Below are 18721 nucleotides of genomic sequence, written 5' to 3' on the forward strand. Positions count from 1 at the left end.
TGTGTCCCTGCCTGACCCAATGGAATCAAAGTCGATCTAGTTAAGTTTCTTATTTTTTCTGGTTGCATCTGGGAATCTAGATATGGAGGAAGCAGCCTCTTTCCCCTGCTGTTCCCCAGCACTGGTAATCAGGGCAGCTATTCTTCCAAACAAATGAAATGGATTTTTTCAAAAAACCACTGCTCTCCTCCAGAATGACTCCTAATTAGCAACATTTGTCACAGAAATGCTTTCTCTCCTATATAAAATGACCAATGCGTACATAATGGATGTATTTGTCTGGACTCCAACTGGTCTGCGTAGGCAAATAGCGGCAATTATGAAGAACATCGAAATCACCGCTAGGCCAGACTGACCTACGTTGCTTTGCTGATTAACCCATTTCAGAATGGCCTGATTCAGCAGTGGGATCCTACCTGTTCCACTATACCGGTTCGGTGATCACGCATGCATGGGCGGGCATCTAACGCACGTGCGCAGCTTTCCCCACACCAGCTGAGGCCTGCAGCACCAATCAGCTGAGAGGATAAAGAAGAGAAAAGCACAGGGGAAGGTGGGAGGGCCGATCCTACGCTTTTCTCTTCTTTATCCTCTCAGCTGATCCTCGGAGGCCTTTTTTGCCGAACCGGTCCGAACCGATAGCATATCACTACTGGCCTGATTCTGCATGCTTTACTACACTCAAGGCTTGTTTGTTGTGTGATATCTGTCCAGCTTTTTCAGGCTGGGAATGATGAGTAGCCCATGTAACCCGATTAGCGGGTCTCTCTCTCTCTCTTATCTGGAGTCAGAGAGAAAAAGTGAGGTGGCCAAGAAATCACATGATTTATTGACTCTCTGCTGAGGAAGGGGAGGCAGAGACTGGATGGGAGGAAACAGATGCAACTTTGTGATTTTATTGTAAGGCAAGTGGGTTATAACATTTCTAGGAGAACCAAGGTAGTATACCAAGCTCAAACATCTGAAGAGGGAGGTTAAGGAATCCTGTGTGCAGGGTGTAAGGGTTGTTCTGTCCTGGGGCAGTGCAGACATCGTCTGAGGCAGGGAGCAGGAGAAGAAAGGAAACATTGTGACCCAGTTCCAACACCTCCTGTGTATACAGACGGAACAGCTTAGCCTACAGAGGGACACGCACAGAAAAGAAATAGGGGGTGGGCGGGGGAAGGAGAAAGTTATAACATGGCATTTATAGCAATACCCCTCCCTCACAATGATATAAAACATTAAACTCTCACAACATCTACAGTACCAGATAGGCATGTCTATAAAACATAGGCATTTGGGTGTGGGTGAAGGCATGCAAACATATGTGTATAACACACATGCACATATACATTGAGGTGTGCTTTTCTTAATCCTGCTTCAGAAAAGGTTTTGCGCTCTAATGTTCCACGTTCAAACATACATATATGGAGACAACCCCAGCCTCTCACCCTCAAAATAACATCCATGGTACTTATTAACCATAAAAGCCACTCCATGATCTTTGCAATGTTTTCATTTATGTGGAAACATGAAAATCAGTTTGGTTCAAATATTCAGAACTGTATTTAAAAAAAAACAAACCTGGGTAAAGTTCTGGAGGTTGTTTTCTCTGCTCCCTTGCTCTTGTATCGGCCTGCCACAAATCAGGACAATACAAAAACAACCCCCCTCTCAAAATTAACAAGCTGCACTAGAGAAAAACATGAAAGTAAAATGGCAGTGTATTTTTTAAATTAAGGATTCTATTTTTTTTACCCCAAACTGAATTATGGATTATATCTACCCTGGTCTACTCTTCCCTAAAACATTGCTCCCATTACAGGATGCGATCTTTCTAGAAAAAGGGAAGAAACACCGCTTATTTCAAAATTGGATGAATGCTGTACAAATATTTGAGAAGCAGATGTCCAGTACTGGCTGGTAAGAAATTCTAACTCTTAAAAGTTGAGATATTGCTGCCTACAATGATTCAACCCAAATCTCCCTCATTTATCAATTTAGCTTTAACTTTTTTAAAGGCCTACAGAATCAGGCCAGATTCCACTCAACACAATATGCCCCATGGGTGAATTTTTCTAATTAATTAATTAATTAACTAATTAATTAATTAATTTGTCAAGCAAGTATTAGATAACAGGTATAAATATAAGCATGGTTATGAATACATGAAATGGATACTAATAAAAAAGAAACAATAGGACAGGGACAGTAGGCACATTGGTGCACTTATGCTTATTTAAACTATTTAAATTGGAATGGAACATAGCTTGGAGTTCTCTATATCCTTGGTCATCTTTGTGTAGCCATAATAAATGAGTTTATACAAAGTAGCTTTGCACTAAAGAAAAAGAAAAGAAGAAAAGGAAAAAAAAAAACCTTCGGGACTGGTTATGCAGCAACTTAAACTTGTATGAACTTCAATTCCCACTATTCCCTAGCCAGCGTGCTACCTAATTTTCTCCAGATTATCCAACCACTGATCCAAAAGAACAGGAGCTTGATGAACTTGATGTTCATTTTGAACTCACAGACCTTGTAAGCAAGATGTGCGTGTTGTTGTTGGGCTGGAGTGCCAAAGTTGGAAGTATTAAGGAGCAAAATAATAATTGAGTTTTATGGCCTAGAACACTAAAATGAAGCAGGAGAACAACTTGATTAATTTATGTCAATCCAGTGTCAGTGATTTCATGGCTTACAGTCTTCCAACAATCAGAACGATACCCATATATTGGATTGTTGCCTGAAATAAAATTGATTATATTACTGGAATAAACAGGTGGAATACCTTGTGCTATGCTGATAATACTACACTGAAGGCTGAAAATGCAAATGATCTCCAATCTCTAGTAAGGAAAGCCAAGAAGCACAGTGGAAAAAAAAAAGGACTGATTAAATAGAAGACTAACCAAAGGAACTATCTTTATCAGAATCATTTCAAGAAACTACGCAGAGTGCAACAACAGATCACAACCGAAGACAATTGCATTTGGATGGGCAAGTGATGCTCTTGTGAGTTGAATCTGATTGTACGGCAAAGGCATTGGTGACAGCTCGGTTGTATAACAACATATTTTTAACACAGCACTGTGAGATGCACCTTGGAGTAAAGGCTTGGTGCCTGGACATATGAGAAGCACTCATCCACTTGTTTCACTATATACTGGTGCTCATCCAACATCTCACCCAACTTTTGAAGGTACAAAACCAATGGCAATGACCCTTCACCACTTCATGACCTGCTGGCCACAAGATTAGCAGGGTGACGACAGAGAGTTAAAGATTTACCCTATGTTCCCATTCTATTTCTCAGTTCACACACTTCTTGTTTAAGAGGTTGCTAGTCTAAGGTCACTTCCTTCCCTCCCTCTTCCCACGGACACCCATCCAGCGCACGTGCTCTTGGACACTCTTCCCAGGAGATGTGATTGGCTAAGTGTTAGGCATTGCCGATCTGTATCATTTATTCCGTCTAAATAAATCACTTTTCTGCTACAGTCATAAAACTTGCTTCACTAATCTTGCCCAGGTGAAATTCCTGCTCTCAGGAATGCTCTTTCATATATACACATATAGATCATTTCAATCTCCAACTCAAAACATATTTCACACACTTTCAGAGGTATATAAGAGCAAGCTCTATTGCCACTTACAGCTGGCCATTTGTTTTATGGCACTGATTACTATCTTGACTTAAATTAAGTTTTATACAGGGTTTCACCGTGAGCTCGCTGTAGTTGAAAGCATCATTTTTGGAAGCTTGCAAAGGCAATGAGGCTATGAATTATAACACAGCTTTCATAAATCTGTCCTGAGGCAAGCTTAATACAACTCCATCTTTCCCTAGTTGGTAGCAAAATGCACACAAATCAAATTTGATACTGAATCAGCTCAGGTTCAGTGTTGTTGATCAATATACATGCATACAAATGCATGCACATATGCACAAATACACACGACATGCAAATATTACTGATATTTTCTCCACCTGTAAGTTTAAGTACTTGAAATGAGATAGATGAGGAGAGTCACATTGCATAGCCCCATGGCAAGATAGGTGGCAAATAAATTTAATTAATAAATAATACCTGTTGTAGAGGTAGATTGATCTGTTTAAGAAGAGCTCTCATTGCCATTTGGAGCTCAAAAAACAGTCGAGTTGGACCATCTGCAGAATGATCCATATTTTCCATGGATTCTGAGCCAGAAAGTCTTTGGATCCATTCCCATTCCTCTCTGTATAGGGAGTGAAGTTAAAATTAGAAATATAACAAAAGTTCATTGCACAAGGAAGAATTTACTGAATGTACGTTTGGGCTTTGTTGCGTTTTTTTGTTCTCAAATAGTAAAACTTTCTAAACTTGTAACAAGCCCAATTATTTGTGGTTAAAAAAGGGCCAACTTTCTGATTTTATTCCGCGTGTGCATATCAAGCTGAAGACTTTCTTTGACATGCAGGCTGTTCCATATTTCTAAAAATTTTAATGCACATTCCTAGCGGTTTCAGGTGGGCGGGTAGGCTCAATTTTCTCATTAAGTCATTTAGTTTCTTCATTGTGGGGTAGCCAGCCTGGGTTTTTATTTCTTTTCTTAAGATTGAAGGCATCAAGCTGAAACAAGGGGATTGTTGGAGTATGTGTACTTTTGTGTAATGGTGGACGGAAGCATCTATAGTAGGAGGGCAAGGGGAGTGATGCAAGTACCACCCATTTTCTACATTTATCATTATGTTGCCTAGCACTTGAAAGGGGTAGAATTTAAGGTACAACACTGTGATGTTGCCTTGGTCAAGGTGTACGTGCCATTGGAAGACTTGGGCTTTAGGTAGGCAAAACAAGTAAACCCAACATCTCTTCAAGTCTGGCCTATCTTTGATAAGTACCCATTCAACTGGATTTACAGTGAAAGGGCTATTTATTTATTTTGTCAAGCAATTAAAAGATAACAGGTATAAGTATAAACATAGTTATGAATACATGAAATGGATACATATAAGAAAAATAAAAAGAAACAATAGGATAGGGACGGTAGGCACGTTGGTGACCTTATGCACACCTACTTTTATTATTCTATTATTTTATTATTATTATTAATTATTATTATTTTATTAGTCCCTGGGTGAAAGCAAGTAGGAACTGTATCCCTGGATCTTACTCTTGGGATATAGAGTTGGTTATTTCTTTCCTTATTTGTCAGGTTGCATTAGTCTGGCTGATTGCTGCAAACTGTGTAGATAAATGACAGACGAGGATAAGAAATCTTGGCATATGCCCTAATATTCCTAATGATGAAAAATGTTTTCAGAGATCACCATTCCAATGGGAAAGCAAATTCACAGTGAATGAATAAGGGAATCCAGACCACATCAACTCAGAAGCAAATTCTAATCAGCATGATTGGGAGATTTTCTTCTACTTACTTGGACACATTGAAATTGTCTCGGATTTTAACATGACACAGAATGTTGGGCAGCTTTTGTAGCACAAGCACTTTGATCTGATCGACAGAACTGCAGAGTTTTAAGTAGCCCAAATAGAGGCCTGGAGCCAGACGTTGTTGGCTCCTTCTGTGATAGGAAAGTGTGTCCTGTTGGAAAAAAAGGAGGGGGGGGAAAAGAGGTTCATTTTTTTTTTGTCTTTTCTTCCATATAAAAAAAATGAAGGAATGACTCACCAAGTAGTGGGCAATACTATGTTTTATTTATTATTATGGTTTGTTGCTCAGTCAGCCATTTGCCATTTTTATCCACCTATCAAATCCTTCCTAACATCCAAAGATGTTGTTTGATGGGTGTTAAAGGTATTGTCACATTTATTATTATTATGGTTCATCAGACTATTAATGATATTAGTAGTAGTCGTAGTAATAGTAGCAGCAGAAGCAGAAGTACTACTTTGTTTTCCAAATCCTGTGCTTTGTTCCTTTTATCCATACATTTTATTAAAAGTTTTTACAGAGAAAAATATAAAGTAACACAAACTAATACAGAATAAAGAGAAAAAGAGAGAGAAAAGTGCAGAAAGAAATGATTAAAAATAGAATAAAGCTTCTGATTTCCTTTGCAGTAAATACAAAAATAATTACAGTTATCTCTTACTCCATGATTACAAAAAAAGAAAGAAAAAAAGCTTTTGTTACAAAGTAGGCATTTAATGGCCCCACTTTCCTTGGAATTTATGGAAGTAATCCTTCCAACTTATAATTGGAACATTTTTCTTCTTTCATTCAATCATGTTCAATTCTTGAAGGCTGCCTAGATAAATCCCTGTAGTTTTCTTGCCAAAGTTTTTCTGAAATGGTTTGCCTTTGCCTGCTTCCCAGAGAGTGACTGGTCCAAAGTCACCCAGTCTGCTTTCAGGCCTAAGACAGGACTAGAACTCACAGTCTCCTGGTTTCTAGCCTGATGTCTTAACCACTATTCCAAACTGGCTCTCAATTGGAGCCTAGGGAGGAAGGTATGGGTAGAAGCTACTGTGCAGAAAGTGACTTCGATATGTGGGTATCAGATACATGACCCCAATTCCCTATTTGTATGTTCATTGGTAGACTAAATAAATTCAGTGACAGTTTTCCAGCAGTGATTCAACTGCAACAGCAGAAGGAATTTGCCAAGGTATTCAGAAAGAACTCCTTACCTTCTTTTAGCCCTGCATTTGGAACTGGAAATATTCCTAATCCTAACTTGTTCTAAATGGATGATGAAAACATTTTAAATAATAATTTAGCTTATTTACCAGAGTCTGAAAGCCATGATTATGAGGTCCTATCTTTTGTTTCTTTGCTAATATTCTCTGTTGTCGATCATTGAGAGATGGGTTCAAGCATTTAAAATGGAAAGAAAATGAACGGGGAAACAGTATTGGAATTAAACCATTAAAAAAAAAAATCTGGTGTGAATATGGAGAGGTCTCTTGAGACCAAGGAGCTGCAGGGAAGGGATATGGAGTCATTGTGTGTCACTTGGGCAGCTATATAAATTTATTAAACAAACAAGCAATAAATAAATAAACGTTATTAATAGATAAATGTGTGTGATCTGGAGAAAAAAAGAGTTCACATGATTTTCTAACTGTTCCTTTTTTTTTTCCTCCTAAGAAAAAAGATTATAGCATTTTTGTTGCTTTAGAATGTAACCTGAAAATGAATTTGGCAGATTTTGCCAAGGGATTTCAAAAGACAGAATAGGGAGTGGAGGGAGAAAATTAAAGGTGTCAGCAGCTGTCAGAATAAGCTTATGGTACTAAACATGGTATGCGACAGGAGTGGCTGTGCTTCCCGAAGCTGACATTGGTCTCTTCTCAGCAAAAAGGGACACAGAGGCTTCCCCTGCTCAGGTTCTAAAATCCAAAAATTATTGGTATTTTTTTTTCCAGGTGGAGGAGAAAATTTGCAGTATCCCTTAGCTGCTGGTCAATGTGTCAAAGGTGTAATTCCAGGGGCACCTAGAGACTGACTGACCACAAGGAGACAGTGGGAGTGTGGATGGCAAGTTAAAAAAATGGTTTCTCTCTGCCTATCATTGCTTATTTTTTGTTTAACATACTGCTAATTTGAGGTCACTTCCTTCTGTTTTTCTTCTTTGGGCACGCAACCTCAGATCCAACTCTGGTCCCAATAGGATGTAGTCATTCAAGTGCTAGGCTTTGTCTATCTTATCATGGTTTTGTAGTTCTAAAACAGGGGTGTCAAACTCGCATAGTCATGGTGACATATCACAACTTTTTCCCCCTTTGCTAAACCAGGCGTGGGCGTGGCCAGTGCATGATGCACCTGGGCCTGTGGGCTGCAAATTTGACAGCCCTGCTTTAAAACCTGCTCCACCAATCCTTGCTCAGGTCAGATGCCACATCTCAGCAATGCGGACATATAAAGAGCCTCAAATCAACCTCAAATTGTTTCTGAAAATACTTTAAATTTTGAGGGTCTTCTTGACTTTGAGATGGAGTATTTATAAACAAATTATGCTGAGGCTGACAAAATTTGTCATTTTTTTTTTCTGGGTAAGATGTCCTACACATTTTGGTACCACAGGTGAAAAAACAAATACCATCTCTTTCCCCAGTTGCTGGTGCCCTTAAAAACTGGTGGATGGGACAATTTTCAAAGCAGGACTAGTTTTATTTAGTTTCCCGACATTCATTGTCTTTTGAGTGACCTTAATTTTATTGTCTTGATTACTGTTTTGTTGTATTTTTTAATCATTTTAAGAATTTAAATATTTTAAACAGATTTCTGAGTAATTTAATTGGTTTGTTGATTAGATGTAGATCCTTCTTCCTCAAAGCAGCATATACTATGCTTCCACTTCTTATTTTCCCCACTAAGAAATAGGCTGGGCTTGGAGAGAGAGTATCTGGCCCCATTGAGCTTTCATGGGTAAGGGTGGACTTGCACTGGTGTTTCCTACTTCAACTCAATGACTAATCATGATATCAGCCTCGCTCTCATAAGGATTTCATTTCATGCTTTCAAATTTAGAGAGAACTATGCATGATTAACTTGGTTTGGATGCAGGATGGGGACAGTCTTTTGGGCTGGGAATCCATAATCAACCAATCAATCAAATAAATGAAGATTAGCTAATCCTGCATTTTTAATTGAACCGACTTCCAGTATCCACACCTCCTGACTAAGGGACAAATTGGAACAAGTCAACAAATATGTCCTTTGAATATGTAGCACACAGTGCCTGGTAAGTTGCAAGCTTATCAGAAGGAATTTTTGCTTATTTGTTGAAATTTGGAGAAAAAGAGGGTTACCTGGATCGTGATAAGCAAGATGTCTAATGCCGTTGGCTCCTCTGGTGTCGAAAGGGATTTCCTCTGGCTTTGTAGCTTAGATATCTGCATCCATTTGCCATTAAAAAAGGAATAGAGGCTCTCCACTTCTCTGATTGTCACTATGATAACATTGCCATGACGGTCTTTGATTGGTTCATAATAGACTTGGCCCAGGTTGTGTGTACCTAACAGGTTCTGTGGTTGAAGAGGGAACAGGTGAAGGCCACAAAACACACAATTATTGACTCGTTTTCACAGGTCATAATGCACATTTTCGAATAGCAGAATAAGCGTTCAACAGCTGTTCACAGAAATAAAAACAGTGTAACCAGCTAAGCCCTTCAAATGATCATCAGTTTAATGTTGAGCCTTTCATGTTTCAACAGGGTGATAAATCACAAGTCAGAGTCACAATTATCACAATGAGGGAGACCCAACAGTTCTGTCCATTCCAAATTGATGGTGTCTGCACTATCTTTATATCAACAGAATTAAGCATTTATTAACAAAATAGAATGTGTTGGATGGAGCACTGAGATGCACTGGTAAAATAATAATTTTATTGTACTACCTTGTACTGAATCTAGTCACCGCTCCATTTAGCTCAGCATTACCTGCTCTGATAAGTAGCAGCAGCGCTTGGGGCAGATTCCTAATGCTTCCCCTATTTGAGATGTTTTTAACTGGAGTCTGGTACCTTCTGTGAGACAGTATGGATTTCTATCACTGAGTTGGATTCTTTTCTATGGCATTAAATAGAAAATGATGGAAACATTCTATATAGCTCTATTGCTGTTAATCAATTGACAAAAGGCAGGAATTTCATAAGAGGGTCTGCATAAGACTATAAAATCTTATAATGACAATGTTCCCAGGAAGCTTTAATGGAATTGGACCACATCCATAAGTTTCAATCTCTTCTAACAGATGGGAACTTGAGCATTTTCTTCACAGCAAAGAGAATTAATCCAACATGGTGATTCTTTGAAATTTGAAATGCCTTCTGCGCCCCTCAGTGAGATGTAGGAACATTTCTGTCAGGACAGCTGGGTAGAATATGGACGTTATGGTTTATACCAATATTTCCCATCATGTTGACCTCCAGATGTGATGGAAATTCCTAGAATGTCCATGCTGGTCACATATTATGCGAGTTCCTGTCCTAGCACACCTGGAGGACTCTAGACTTGGGAAGAGTCTTCCAGTTCTATAAGCTTGGTTCACCTGTTAGCCTCTGAATTAGTCGCCATACATATATTGACAATGCAGGACTTGAGATCACAAGCACTGATGGAGCTGTTTATGTGCAGATCTCTCTCTCTCTCTCTCCCCTCCCTCCCTCCCCCTCTCCCTCCCCCCTCTCTCCAATCCTCATTTTGAAGGGCATAAGCATTATGGTTGACTTTGAAAGCTACAAAGCTGGGAGTTGACTGATGCCAAGTATAATATCAATTACAAATGTATACAAGAGAGAAATATCTGTATTTCAGAAAACTATTAGACTATGTATAATTTCTAGGTCAAAATGCATTCCTGCAGAGCTCAGCAGCATTACAACAGAATGATGAACACTTAATAAAAGGCAATGAGACAGAATCATCTAGGAAGGAAAATTGGTGCCCTTTCTGACTGTTCTCTGAGATATCCATGGCAGTCCATCTGGAGCATATATAATTTATGTTTGCTTTTTTTGATATTGGACATTGGATACAGATTTTTTTTGCAACAACAGTTACCATATTTAGCATTATCTCAGCATCTTTGTGGTTTGTGCAGGAACAATTTCATGGCAGAACATTCAGGCCAACTCTCGAAAAAACATGACTGCTCCCAGCATTGGGATCAAGATTTTCTAAAATGGACTCTTTGATTAGGTCTAGTTTAGCTTTTTCGTACTCTTGGGTAACTCACCTAGGGCTGAGGACCAGTGTTTGTCTCCTGAAGAGATGTCCAGATGTCTCAAAGAAAAATCCCTAGCATTTTAAATATGCTCATGACTCTGGGAGCTTTCAAAAGGTCTACAGTATGCAAGTAATGGGGGGCAGGAGGAGTGATTTAAAAGGCAAAGCTGAATTGACAATGTGGCACATTGTTCATTATGAAAGCAGAGGGGCTGTACATTAACCTTAATGACATTCTCATTTGATAGATAAAGCCACCCTGAGCTGACTCTATCTGCACTTAGCAGCCACTATTTACCTCTGAGCAGCATTATTAAGATTGTTTATAACCAAAGCACTCAGAACAGCCAGGCACACTGGCTGCCATTTAGAAGTGGCTTTAAGTAGCTATTTTAGCTTTAGGCATCCCTGTCCAAGGCACACAGTAGGCGTTCTGTATCCTTATAGGCCCTCTGCTCTTTTGCTGCCTGTATACAGATTTGCTTAGAATCAGATAGACTTAATTTTATTTTTATTTATTTATTTTAATCACTTGGAGATTGCAAGAACTTGATTAACTCTCTCTCTCTCTCTCTCCCTCCCTCCCTCCCGCCCCCCCAGGAGGGCAGGAATGCAAAGAACACAAGGCTTGTAAGTCAGACCTGTTTTTGCAGCTAGACATGTCCACGTCTATGTTACCAAGAAGCACGTGAAATTTAGAACCAGGTTTTTGGGGAGTTTATTTTTCACACACACACACACACACAATGGAGAGCACATTTAGGATGAGGCGTTTGGCTTTGGAATCTGCCTGGCAGGTTAGGAGGCACGTATAGGTATGAATCTGCAAACACACCTTAGCGTTAAGGATGAGGCACTAGGAGAAAAATTGATAGAGAAGATATCTTGGCATATCGGGATAGAAAAGATATTTTGTCTGAAATTCCGCCATAAGTGGAAGGGGATATCCTCCAAGGGGATAAAAATGAGCAGGTGCCCCAGGGATCATTATTTTGTCACCTAATTAATGATTTAGGATGCTTTTTTGTTTGATGCTGGCCTGGATTTGCTGCCTTGAATGCTGCCAACATCATAATCAAGCATCTCCACCAGCGATGTGACTGAACAGCTTATTTGCCTTTTCAGATTATCCTCCTGGGCAGGCGACTATTTATTTACCGTGTCACATTTAATTCTGCTCTCTCTGACTTCTTCCCATTTTGCAAGTTTATTGATGGCCTGTTAGCTCTGGCTGGGCTCTCAGACTCTGCTGCTGCTTTCCTGCCCTGCAGCATATAATTCTCCCCTTGAGGCCATGCCAGAAGGAAGCGCTAAAGCAGGGGACAGCTGGCAGGTGATTCCCTTGGAGACCCTACCCTTGCCGAGATATGCCACGGAAAGCGGATGCTACCACTCACCTGTAACTGGGCTGCTGCAGACAGCATTTTCTGCCTAGCTTGGAGTGCTGTGGAGGAGGACATAGAGACAGACATGTTCTGCCTCAGCCATCTGATCTCATCCCACATACAAGACAGCTGCAAAATACAGGGGACAGGAGGTGGGGTGGGCAGGAGAGAAAAAGGCAGGAAGGATGAATGAACGTTATCTTCCCAAAATGTAGCTGCTGTTCATGCCATGATTCTGTGGGTGGCAGTGTGTTGACAAGAAATTATTAAATGAGCAGAGTTGCATTGCATCTAATTGGCATGCGTACCATTTATCTCTGTTAATACACCTGTGTGCCGTTCTATCAAAATGATCAGTAAAGAAAATATGGAGAGAAAGAAGGATGTACTTTTGCATCTGCACCCCTTGACTTGTATTAAACATCCTGAGCATTCTTAAGGATCTTCCCTTCCAATCAGACTTCAGTTAATTCCAATGCCAATACTTATCGGCATTAGTAGTTTAAGAATTCCAAGATCCATTTTGTACCCTTACAAATTAATGGGAAGAAAGGGACTTCCCTGGATTTATTTAAATCCTGGATCAATTAAAGCAGGTTTGTAGGGGTAAGAAATAAACAAGATTGGGTATGATCTGGAATGATTTAGAGCCAGTGACTCCTGAGGAAGTGGATAGGATCCACTCTGCTAGGAGCAAATCCCCTGTTTTTTTGGATCTGGGTCATAAATGTGGCCAAGGATGCCTTCTGCAGTTGGACCCATGCGCTGGTGTTGGTCTCTTTGACAGAGGAGGTAGTCCTTCTCCTACCCCTCTTCAAAAGGATCTTCTTTAACCCAACAGCTTTTTTAAAACTATTGTCCCATAATATAACTATTATGATATAGATAATATAACTATTATCTTTCCCATTCTATCCCCCATACTCTGGGGATTTGGGGATATTCCATCTCTGATCTTGGATGGGGTTGCACCTCCTTCAAGTGTAGGACACAATTTGGGGGTCTTCCTGGACTCACTGCTAATGTTCAATGAGTAGGGGCTAGCTGTGGGCAAGAAGGCATTTCCATATCTTCATCTGTTATGTCAGTTGCACCTTTTCCTAGGTCAGAAAGATCTTCAGAGAGTCATTCATGCCCTGGTTACCTCCTCATGGCCTGACTACTGTAACAGACTGTTCAAGGGGCTGCCCTTGAACACTACCCAGAAGCTTCAACTCATCCACAATGTTTTGTGAGCTGCATTAGTTGCCCCTTTTTCTTTCCAGGGGAACTGGTTGTTACCTATAAAGTCATCATGGTCTAGGACCTGGTTCCTGAGGGACATGTATCTCATACAGTTGCTTCCCAGCCAATGCAATCTTGGTGCGCTCTGGGTTTCTTCAATTAAACAATGCCATCTTTCTCCTGAAGCTCACCTTCTCTTCAACATCACCTGAACTCTTGAATGAGGCCCTCCCAAAATCTGAGTGGCCCTCACCCTGCTAGTGTTTCTAAGAGACTTGAAGTCTTGGCCTTTTGCCCAAGCCTTTGACAAAAGTGAGTGAGTCCCCCTTGGATTGTGTGTTTTTTGTTCCTGTCTGGTTCTTGTCATCTTTATTTTTCTCTCTTATTGTATTTCTTTTAAAAAAGTTCTTACTTGTGAACTGCCTCTAGTTATTGGGAGCCAGGCAGCATACAAATTTTAATACTAATTTCTAGAAATAGATATAGAAAAATAGTGTTGATACAAACAAGAGTCCATTACTGATACATTATGAAACTCAGATGAAAATTGTTCTTAGCTAGATACATATGCTATAACACCAAGGAAGGATGGGTTTGCTTCTAACCTGCTTTTATCCTATCCTTTAGTTGGAAACAAGTTTTGCAGTATGCATCCTTTCCTGGCAAATAGATGTAACAGTTACCCTTGGAACCATCCTCAGGAGTTCAAGATCTTCCTCTGGTTCTCAGCACAGAAACCCCAAATTCTCCTCTTTTAAATGATAGCTTCTCCCCACCCACTTCTACACCCTCAGGTTAAACGAGATGCAACATCACTACTAAATTCACTGGTTTAAAGGTAGAATTCCTTTCATTTCATGGAAAGAAAAGAAGAACTGAAGGCTGCACTGGGGTTAGTACATCCTTGCAATTTACTACCTGAAATGTGGGTTGTTGGTTTTTTTTGGTTTTTTTTTGGTAAATGGCCAGTTCTGACTTACCTTTGTGAACCAGAGAAAATCTTGCATGATAGAACTGGCATGAGAATCATCAATTTCCACTATTGGTATGTGATCTTCATTGGTTACTAACATGTTGTCTTTGTAATAAAATATCACAGCTAAATAAAGCCCTCTGCATTGGAATAAATGAGAAGAATGAAAAAGAGAACAATTAGGTGTCTAGCTCAAAAAAGACAGTGATTTGCGTTTCTGCAAAGCAAGACGTCCTAGCACATGATTGAAACAATAGAATTCAACTCATTGCTCCCAAGAAGGAGAATTTCCCAGAAATGTGATAATGTTAACCACTAGCAAATCTGCAGAATAACTCCATAAATGTATGGGCAAAGCTACTCACCGTGTAATTTTCATCTGAATTATAATTGGACAAGTAGTAACAAAATATTTGGATTTGGAAAAATGACATATCAACATGGAGCATCAGATTCTGAGAGCTAACTAGCCTAGTTTGGACTTAAAAGAATAAAGTCTGGGGAATATTTGGATGGAAGACTTTTAAGAGTCCCGAATCTGTAGTAGACCATTGTTTCCCAATCTCATCAAGTTTAAGAGGTATGGACTTCAATACCTAAGCTGGCTGGGGAGTTCTGAGAGTTGAAGACCGCACATCTTCAAGTTGCCAAGTTTAAGAAAGACTGTTGTAGACTAAGCTGAAAAAAGCAACAGCAAACCACTGGTTTTGTTATCAAGAAAACTATAGTATATGGATGTACTTGTAAAGTTACCAGAAGTTAAGTTCAGCTTGCCGAGTTTGCTTTTTATTAATCCAATGTGAAAAAAAAACAACAAGTTATCTTCTTATGGTAGTCATTTTCTTAAGTAAAATATCCCCTTAAGTTTATTTTTTTTTTCCATTTTAAAATATTTTAAATTAAATATGAGTCAGTTATTGCATTAATTTTTATTACTTCCATTAATATGAACACCTGTCTTTTTCCACTTTTAAATTATTTTATTACAATGGCAACAGTGATATGTTTCCAGTTGTTTTCCAGCACCCATAATTTTGTTTCTCCAGAAAATCTTGCATGTTGCTTCAGATTGTTTTAAAAAAACCTGACTACTATCAGAAATGCAGAACTCAGAAGGATGTCCAAACAAGTTGTTACGGGAAAAGAATACAGGAATATAGGAACTGGCAACTTAAAATCAAGTCCAGCGCTCTCAGCAAAAAAAATATATTACAGGGTTGCAAATAATTGGGAAATAATGGAAAAATGGAACTAATAAAAGCCATTCATTTGTTGCATCTTTTGTTTTGAAATAAATGAAAGTTGAGCGAAACAGACCTGCTGGGTTCAATTTTCTTTTATTATAACTCTTTCTTTTGAATTCTTATTTTTTAAATTCCTGCTTCCAGGTAACAATTTCCATAAATTTATTTATCTAATGGAAGTGGAGGCTGCAGGGGGTCTAATATAGAAACTTCTGCATTGCAGAAGATTCTAGGATATACAGTAGTTTGGAGTATACAATCTCAATTTTTCCTAGGTGCTATCCAATCTGTTAGGCCTTATTGTTGAACTACTTTGATTCAGTGTGTCAAAAACCACATTTAAGACTTCTTATGGTGGTTTTGATGAATATTTGTCTCACATTTCCAATTTTTCCATTGTGGAATTTAATATTTAAGACTCCTATGATGCCCTTCTGTGGTTTACCTGGAACACCAGTGTAAAAACTCTAAATGGTACTATACATTGCTATTTATAGCAAGATGATCTAACATAACAACCCCATGAATCAATAAGGTTATTCTGGATTTTGTTCTGTATAATAGCCCATCATCTGGTCCAGCACTATTGTATTCATTGCTTACACACAATCCAACCCTTTAAAACATTTATATTTATAACCAGTTATATAGATTAATCAGCAGATTTGCTTATGCTAATTGAATGACCACCAGAGCCTCTCTTTGGAAAGAAATACAAAATACAAAGAAGACAAAAAGAACACTGCCAGTGATGAAAGAAGATATTGTCCAGGACCAAAGTTTTGAGATTCAGAAGATTAGGTAAATTACCCTGGGACAGGAGACAATCCAAAATGTCAGCTTCAGATTTGCTAAATCAAGAGTTATTTAAAAAGGTTTACTAATGTATGTTTAAAGCAAATTTGGATCTGACTTCATAAACCAATAATCTGCATGCACACAATGTGTCGCAATGGTTATGTTTGTGTAACAGATTAATTCAGTGCTTCCCAACCTTGGCACCTTTAAGATGGGTGGACTTCAATTCCCAGAATTCCCCATCTAGCAAAGCTGGCTGGGGAATTCTGAGAATTGAAGCCCACCTACCTTAAAGGCGCCAAGGTTGAGGAACACTGGCCTAATTGATTCGAGGAGGGGGAGAGTCAGATATATTATGAAAGCGCCCTAATTCATACAAGTGATCCATTTAACAAACTTTGCTTTCATGTCATGAACTTGTTTACAGGATAATTAACTCTTCTCATTTCTGAGACTAGGACAATATTCTAGAGAGAACACAAAAAAAAAATCAGCTTCACTAGAAATTCCTTTCTCTGCCTCTTATGTAGTTTTCAATCCATCCCATGTCCATACAGGAGAGCAGGAAAAGGGCCAGAAAGGAGTGGAGAGATGGCTCCAACTTTTCTACTCCCCTGACATACAATTCATCCTTTATTAGAGGGTAAAGTCAGCCTTGCTTAACCTGGGGCTCTCCAAATACTAGAACGATTCGTGTAAGCGTCCCAGCCAGCATGGGAGCTGACACCCAACCTCTCTGGAAGACATCAGTTGAGGAAAATTACTATAATTGTCTACCATCTAAATAACTACTGGCCCAAATGGTAAAAAATAGGGACAAATTGGCTTCACAGTGAGAAATTAGATAGCAGAGATAGCCTGCATTTTCCCCCTTTCTTTCTAGATTGTACATGCGGTACAATCCTATGCAGATTCTATTCAAAGGCAGTTATTCCTGGTAAGCATGCCTTTGATTGGTCTTAGTGGGTGGCTGGCTTTGTCTGAGCTCAGCAGCTCAGCAGGGTGAGCCTAGTTAGTACTTGGATGGGAGATTATCGGGGCGGTCAGTTGGACTGGGAAGTTCAAAAAGCATCTTGGAAGGAGGCCGTGGCAAATCACTCTCATATTGTTACTGAGAAAACAGCATGGAAGTGTCCTGGTAGCCACCAAGTGTTAAGTTGGACCCAAGGTTATCTTTACTTTTTCATGCATGCAGCTTTATCCAGACTCAGAAGCTCCCTGAATTTATCAAGGAAACAAATCGTTACCTGTGAAATTAGAGGGTCTTATGTTGCTGGTAAGGACAAAGAAGCTGTTGAAACAAAGGATCAGGCAAATTAACAGCGGTGTCCCCCAAGGCAGCGTTCTAGGACCCACACTCTTTAAACTTTATATAAATGACCTTTGTGATCACCTTATAAGCAACTGCATCCTCTTCGTGGATGATGTAAAACTATTCAACACTACTGACAATGCTACTGTCCTTCAAAGCAACCTAGATTATGTGTCTGAATGGTCAAACAATTGGCAACTCCAAATCTCGACCAACAAATGCTCTGTCCTACACATTGGTAAAAAAAATCAGTACACCAAATACAAACTAGATGGATATGACCTCATTGATGATTCTCACTCTGTCAAGGACCTTGGAGTACTCATATCAAATGACCTAAGTGCCAGAGCTCACTGTAACAGCATTGCCAAAAAGGCATTAAGAGTTGTAAATCTAATCCTATGAAGCTTCTCCTCCAGAAATATTGAATTGCTAACTAGAACATACAAAACTTTTGCTAGACCAATACTCGAATACAGCTCATCAGTCTGGAATCACACTGTATATCAGACATTAATACAATTGAGCGAGTCCAGAAGTATTTCACAAGAAGAGTACTACACTCCTCTGCTCGCAACAGGCTTGAGATTTTGGGCTTGGACAACCTTGAACTATGCCGCCTATGGTTGGACTTAAGCGTAGTATACAAAATTATCTGCTACAATGTCCTACCAGTCAATGACTACTTCAACTTCAACCACAACAATACAAGAGCACACAATAGATACAAACTCAATGTAAACTGCTTCAAACTCAATTGCAGAAAGTATGACTTCAGCAACAGAGTGGTCAATACCTGGAATGCACTACCTGACTCTGTTGTTAAATCCTCAAACCCCCACTCCTTTAACCTCAAACTATCCACTATTGACCTCACCCCATTCCTAAGAGGTCTGTAAGGGGTGAGCATAAGTGTACCATCATGCCTACCGTCCTGGTCCTATTGTCCCCATTTATTCGTACCTATTTCCTATATTCTTACTCATGTTTATACTTATACCTATTATCTTGTAAGCGATTGACAAATCAGATAAATAAATAAATAAATAAAAAAAAAAAGAACAGTGTCACCAGAAAGCATGGATGCTTTTGAAAATTACTCTGAAGATTGGCTGCTGTTTA

The 18721-nt window shown here is 39.3% G+C and overlaps 1 protein-coding gene across 1 annotated transcript in view; it reads right to left on the reverse strand.

The window, feature by feature from the left end:
- The window catches only part of ANKFN1 (ankyrin repeat and fibronectin type III domain containing 1), a 122748-nt gene that overhangs the window by 15030 nt on the left and 88997 nt on the right, over nucleotides 1-18721 (reverse strand). Inside the window, exons 10-15 of the mRNA XM_087956192.1 lie at nucleotides 14253-14385; nucleotides 12061-12177; nucleotides 8742-8957; nucleotides 5402-5568; nucleotides 4071-4218; nucleotides 949-1117 (exon numbers count right to left, since the gene is read on the reverse strand). Coding sequence (XP_087812318.1) covers nucleotides 949-1117; nucleotides 4071-4218; nucleotides 5402-5568; nucleotides 8742-8957; nucleotides 12061-12177; nucleotides 14253-14385 — 950 coding nt within the window. The remainder of the gene's footprint in view (nucleotides 1-948; nucleotides 1118-4070; nucleotides 4219-5401; nucleotides 5569-8741; nucleotides 8958-12060; nucleotides 12178-14252; nucleotides 14386-18721) is intronic.

The sequence above is a fragment of the Notechis scutatus genome, chromosome 2 (assembly GCF_049901735.1).
Source record: "Notechis scutatus isolate UNSWTSFEM ecotype Mainland chromosome 2, rNotScu1.2, whole genome shotgun sequence".
NCBI classification, from domain to species: domain Eukaryota; kingdom Metazoa; phylum Chordata; class Lepidosauria; order Squamata; family Elapidae; genus Notechis; species Notechis scutatus.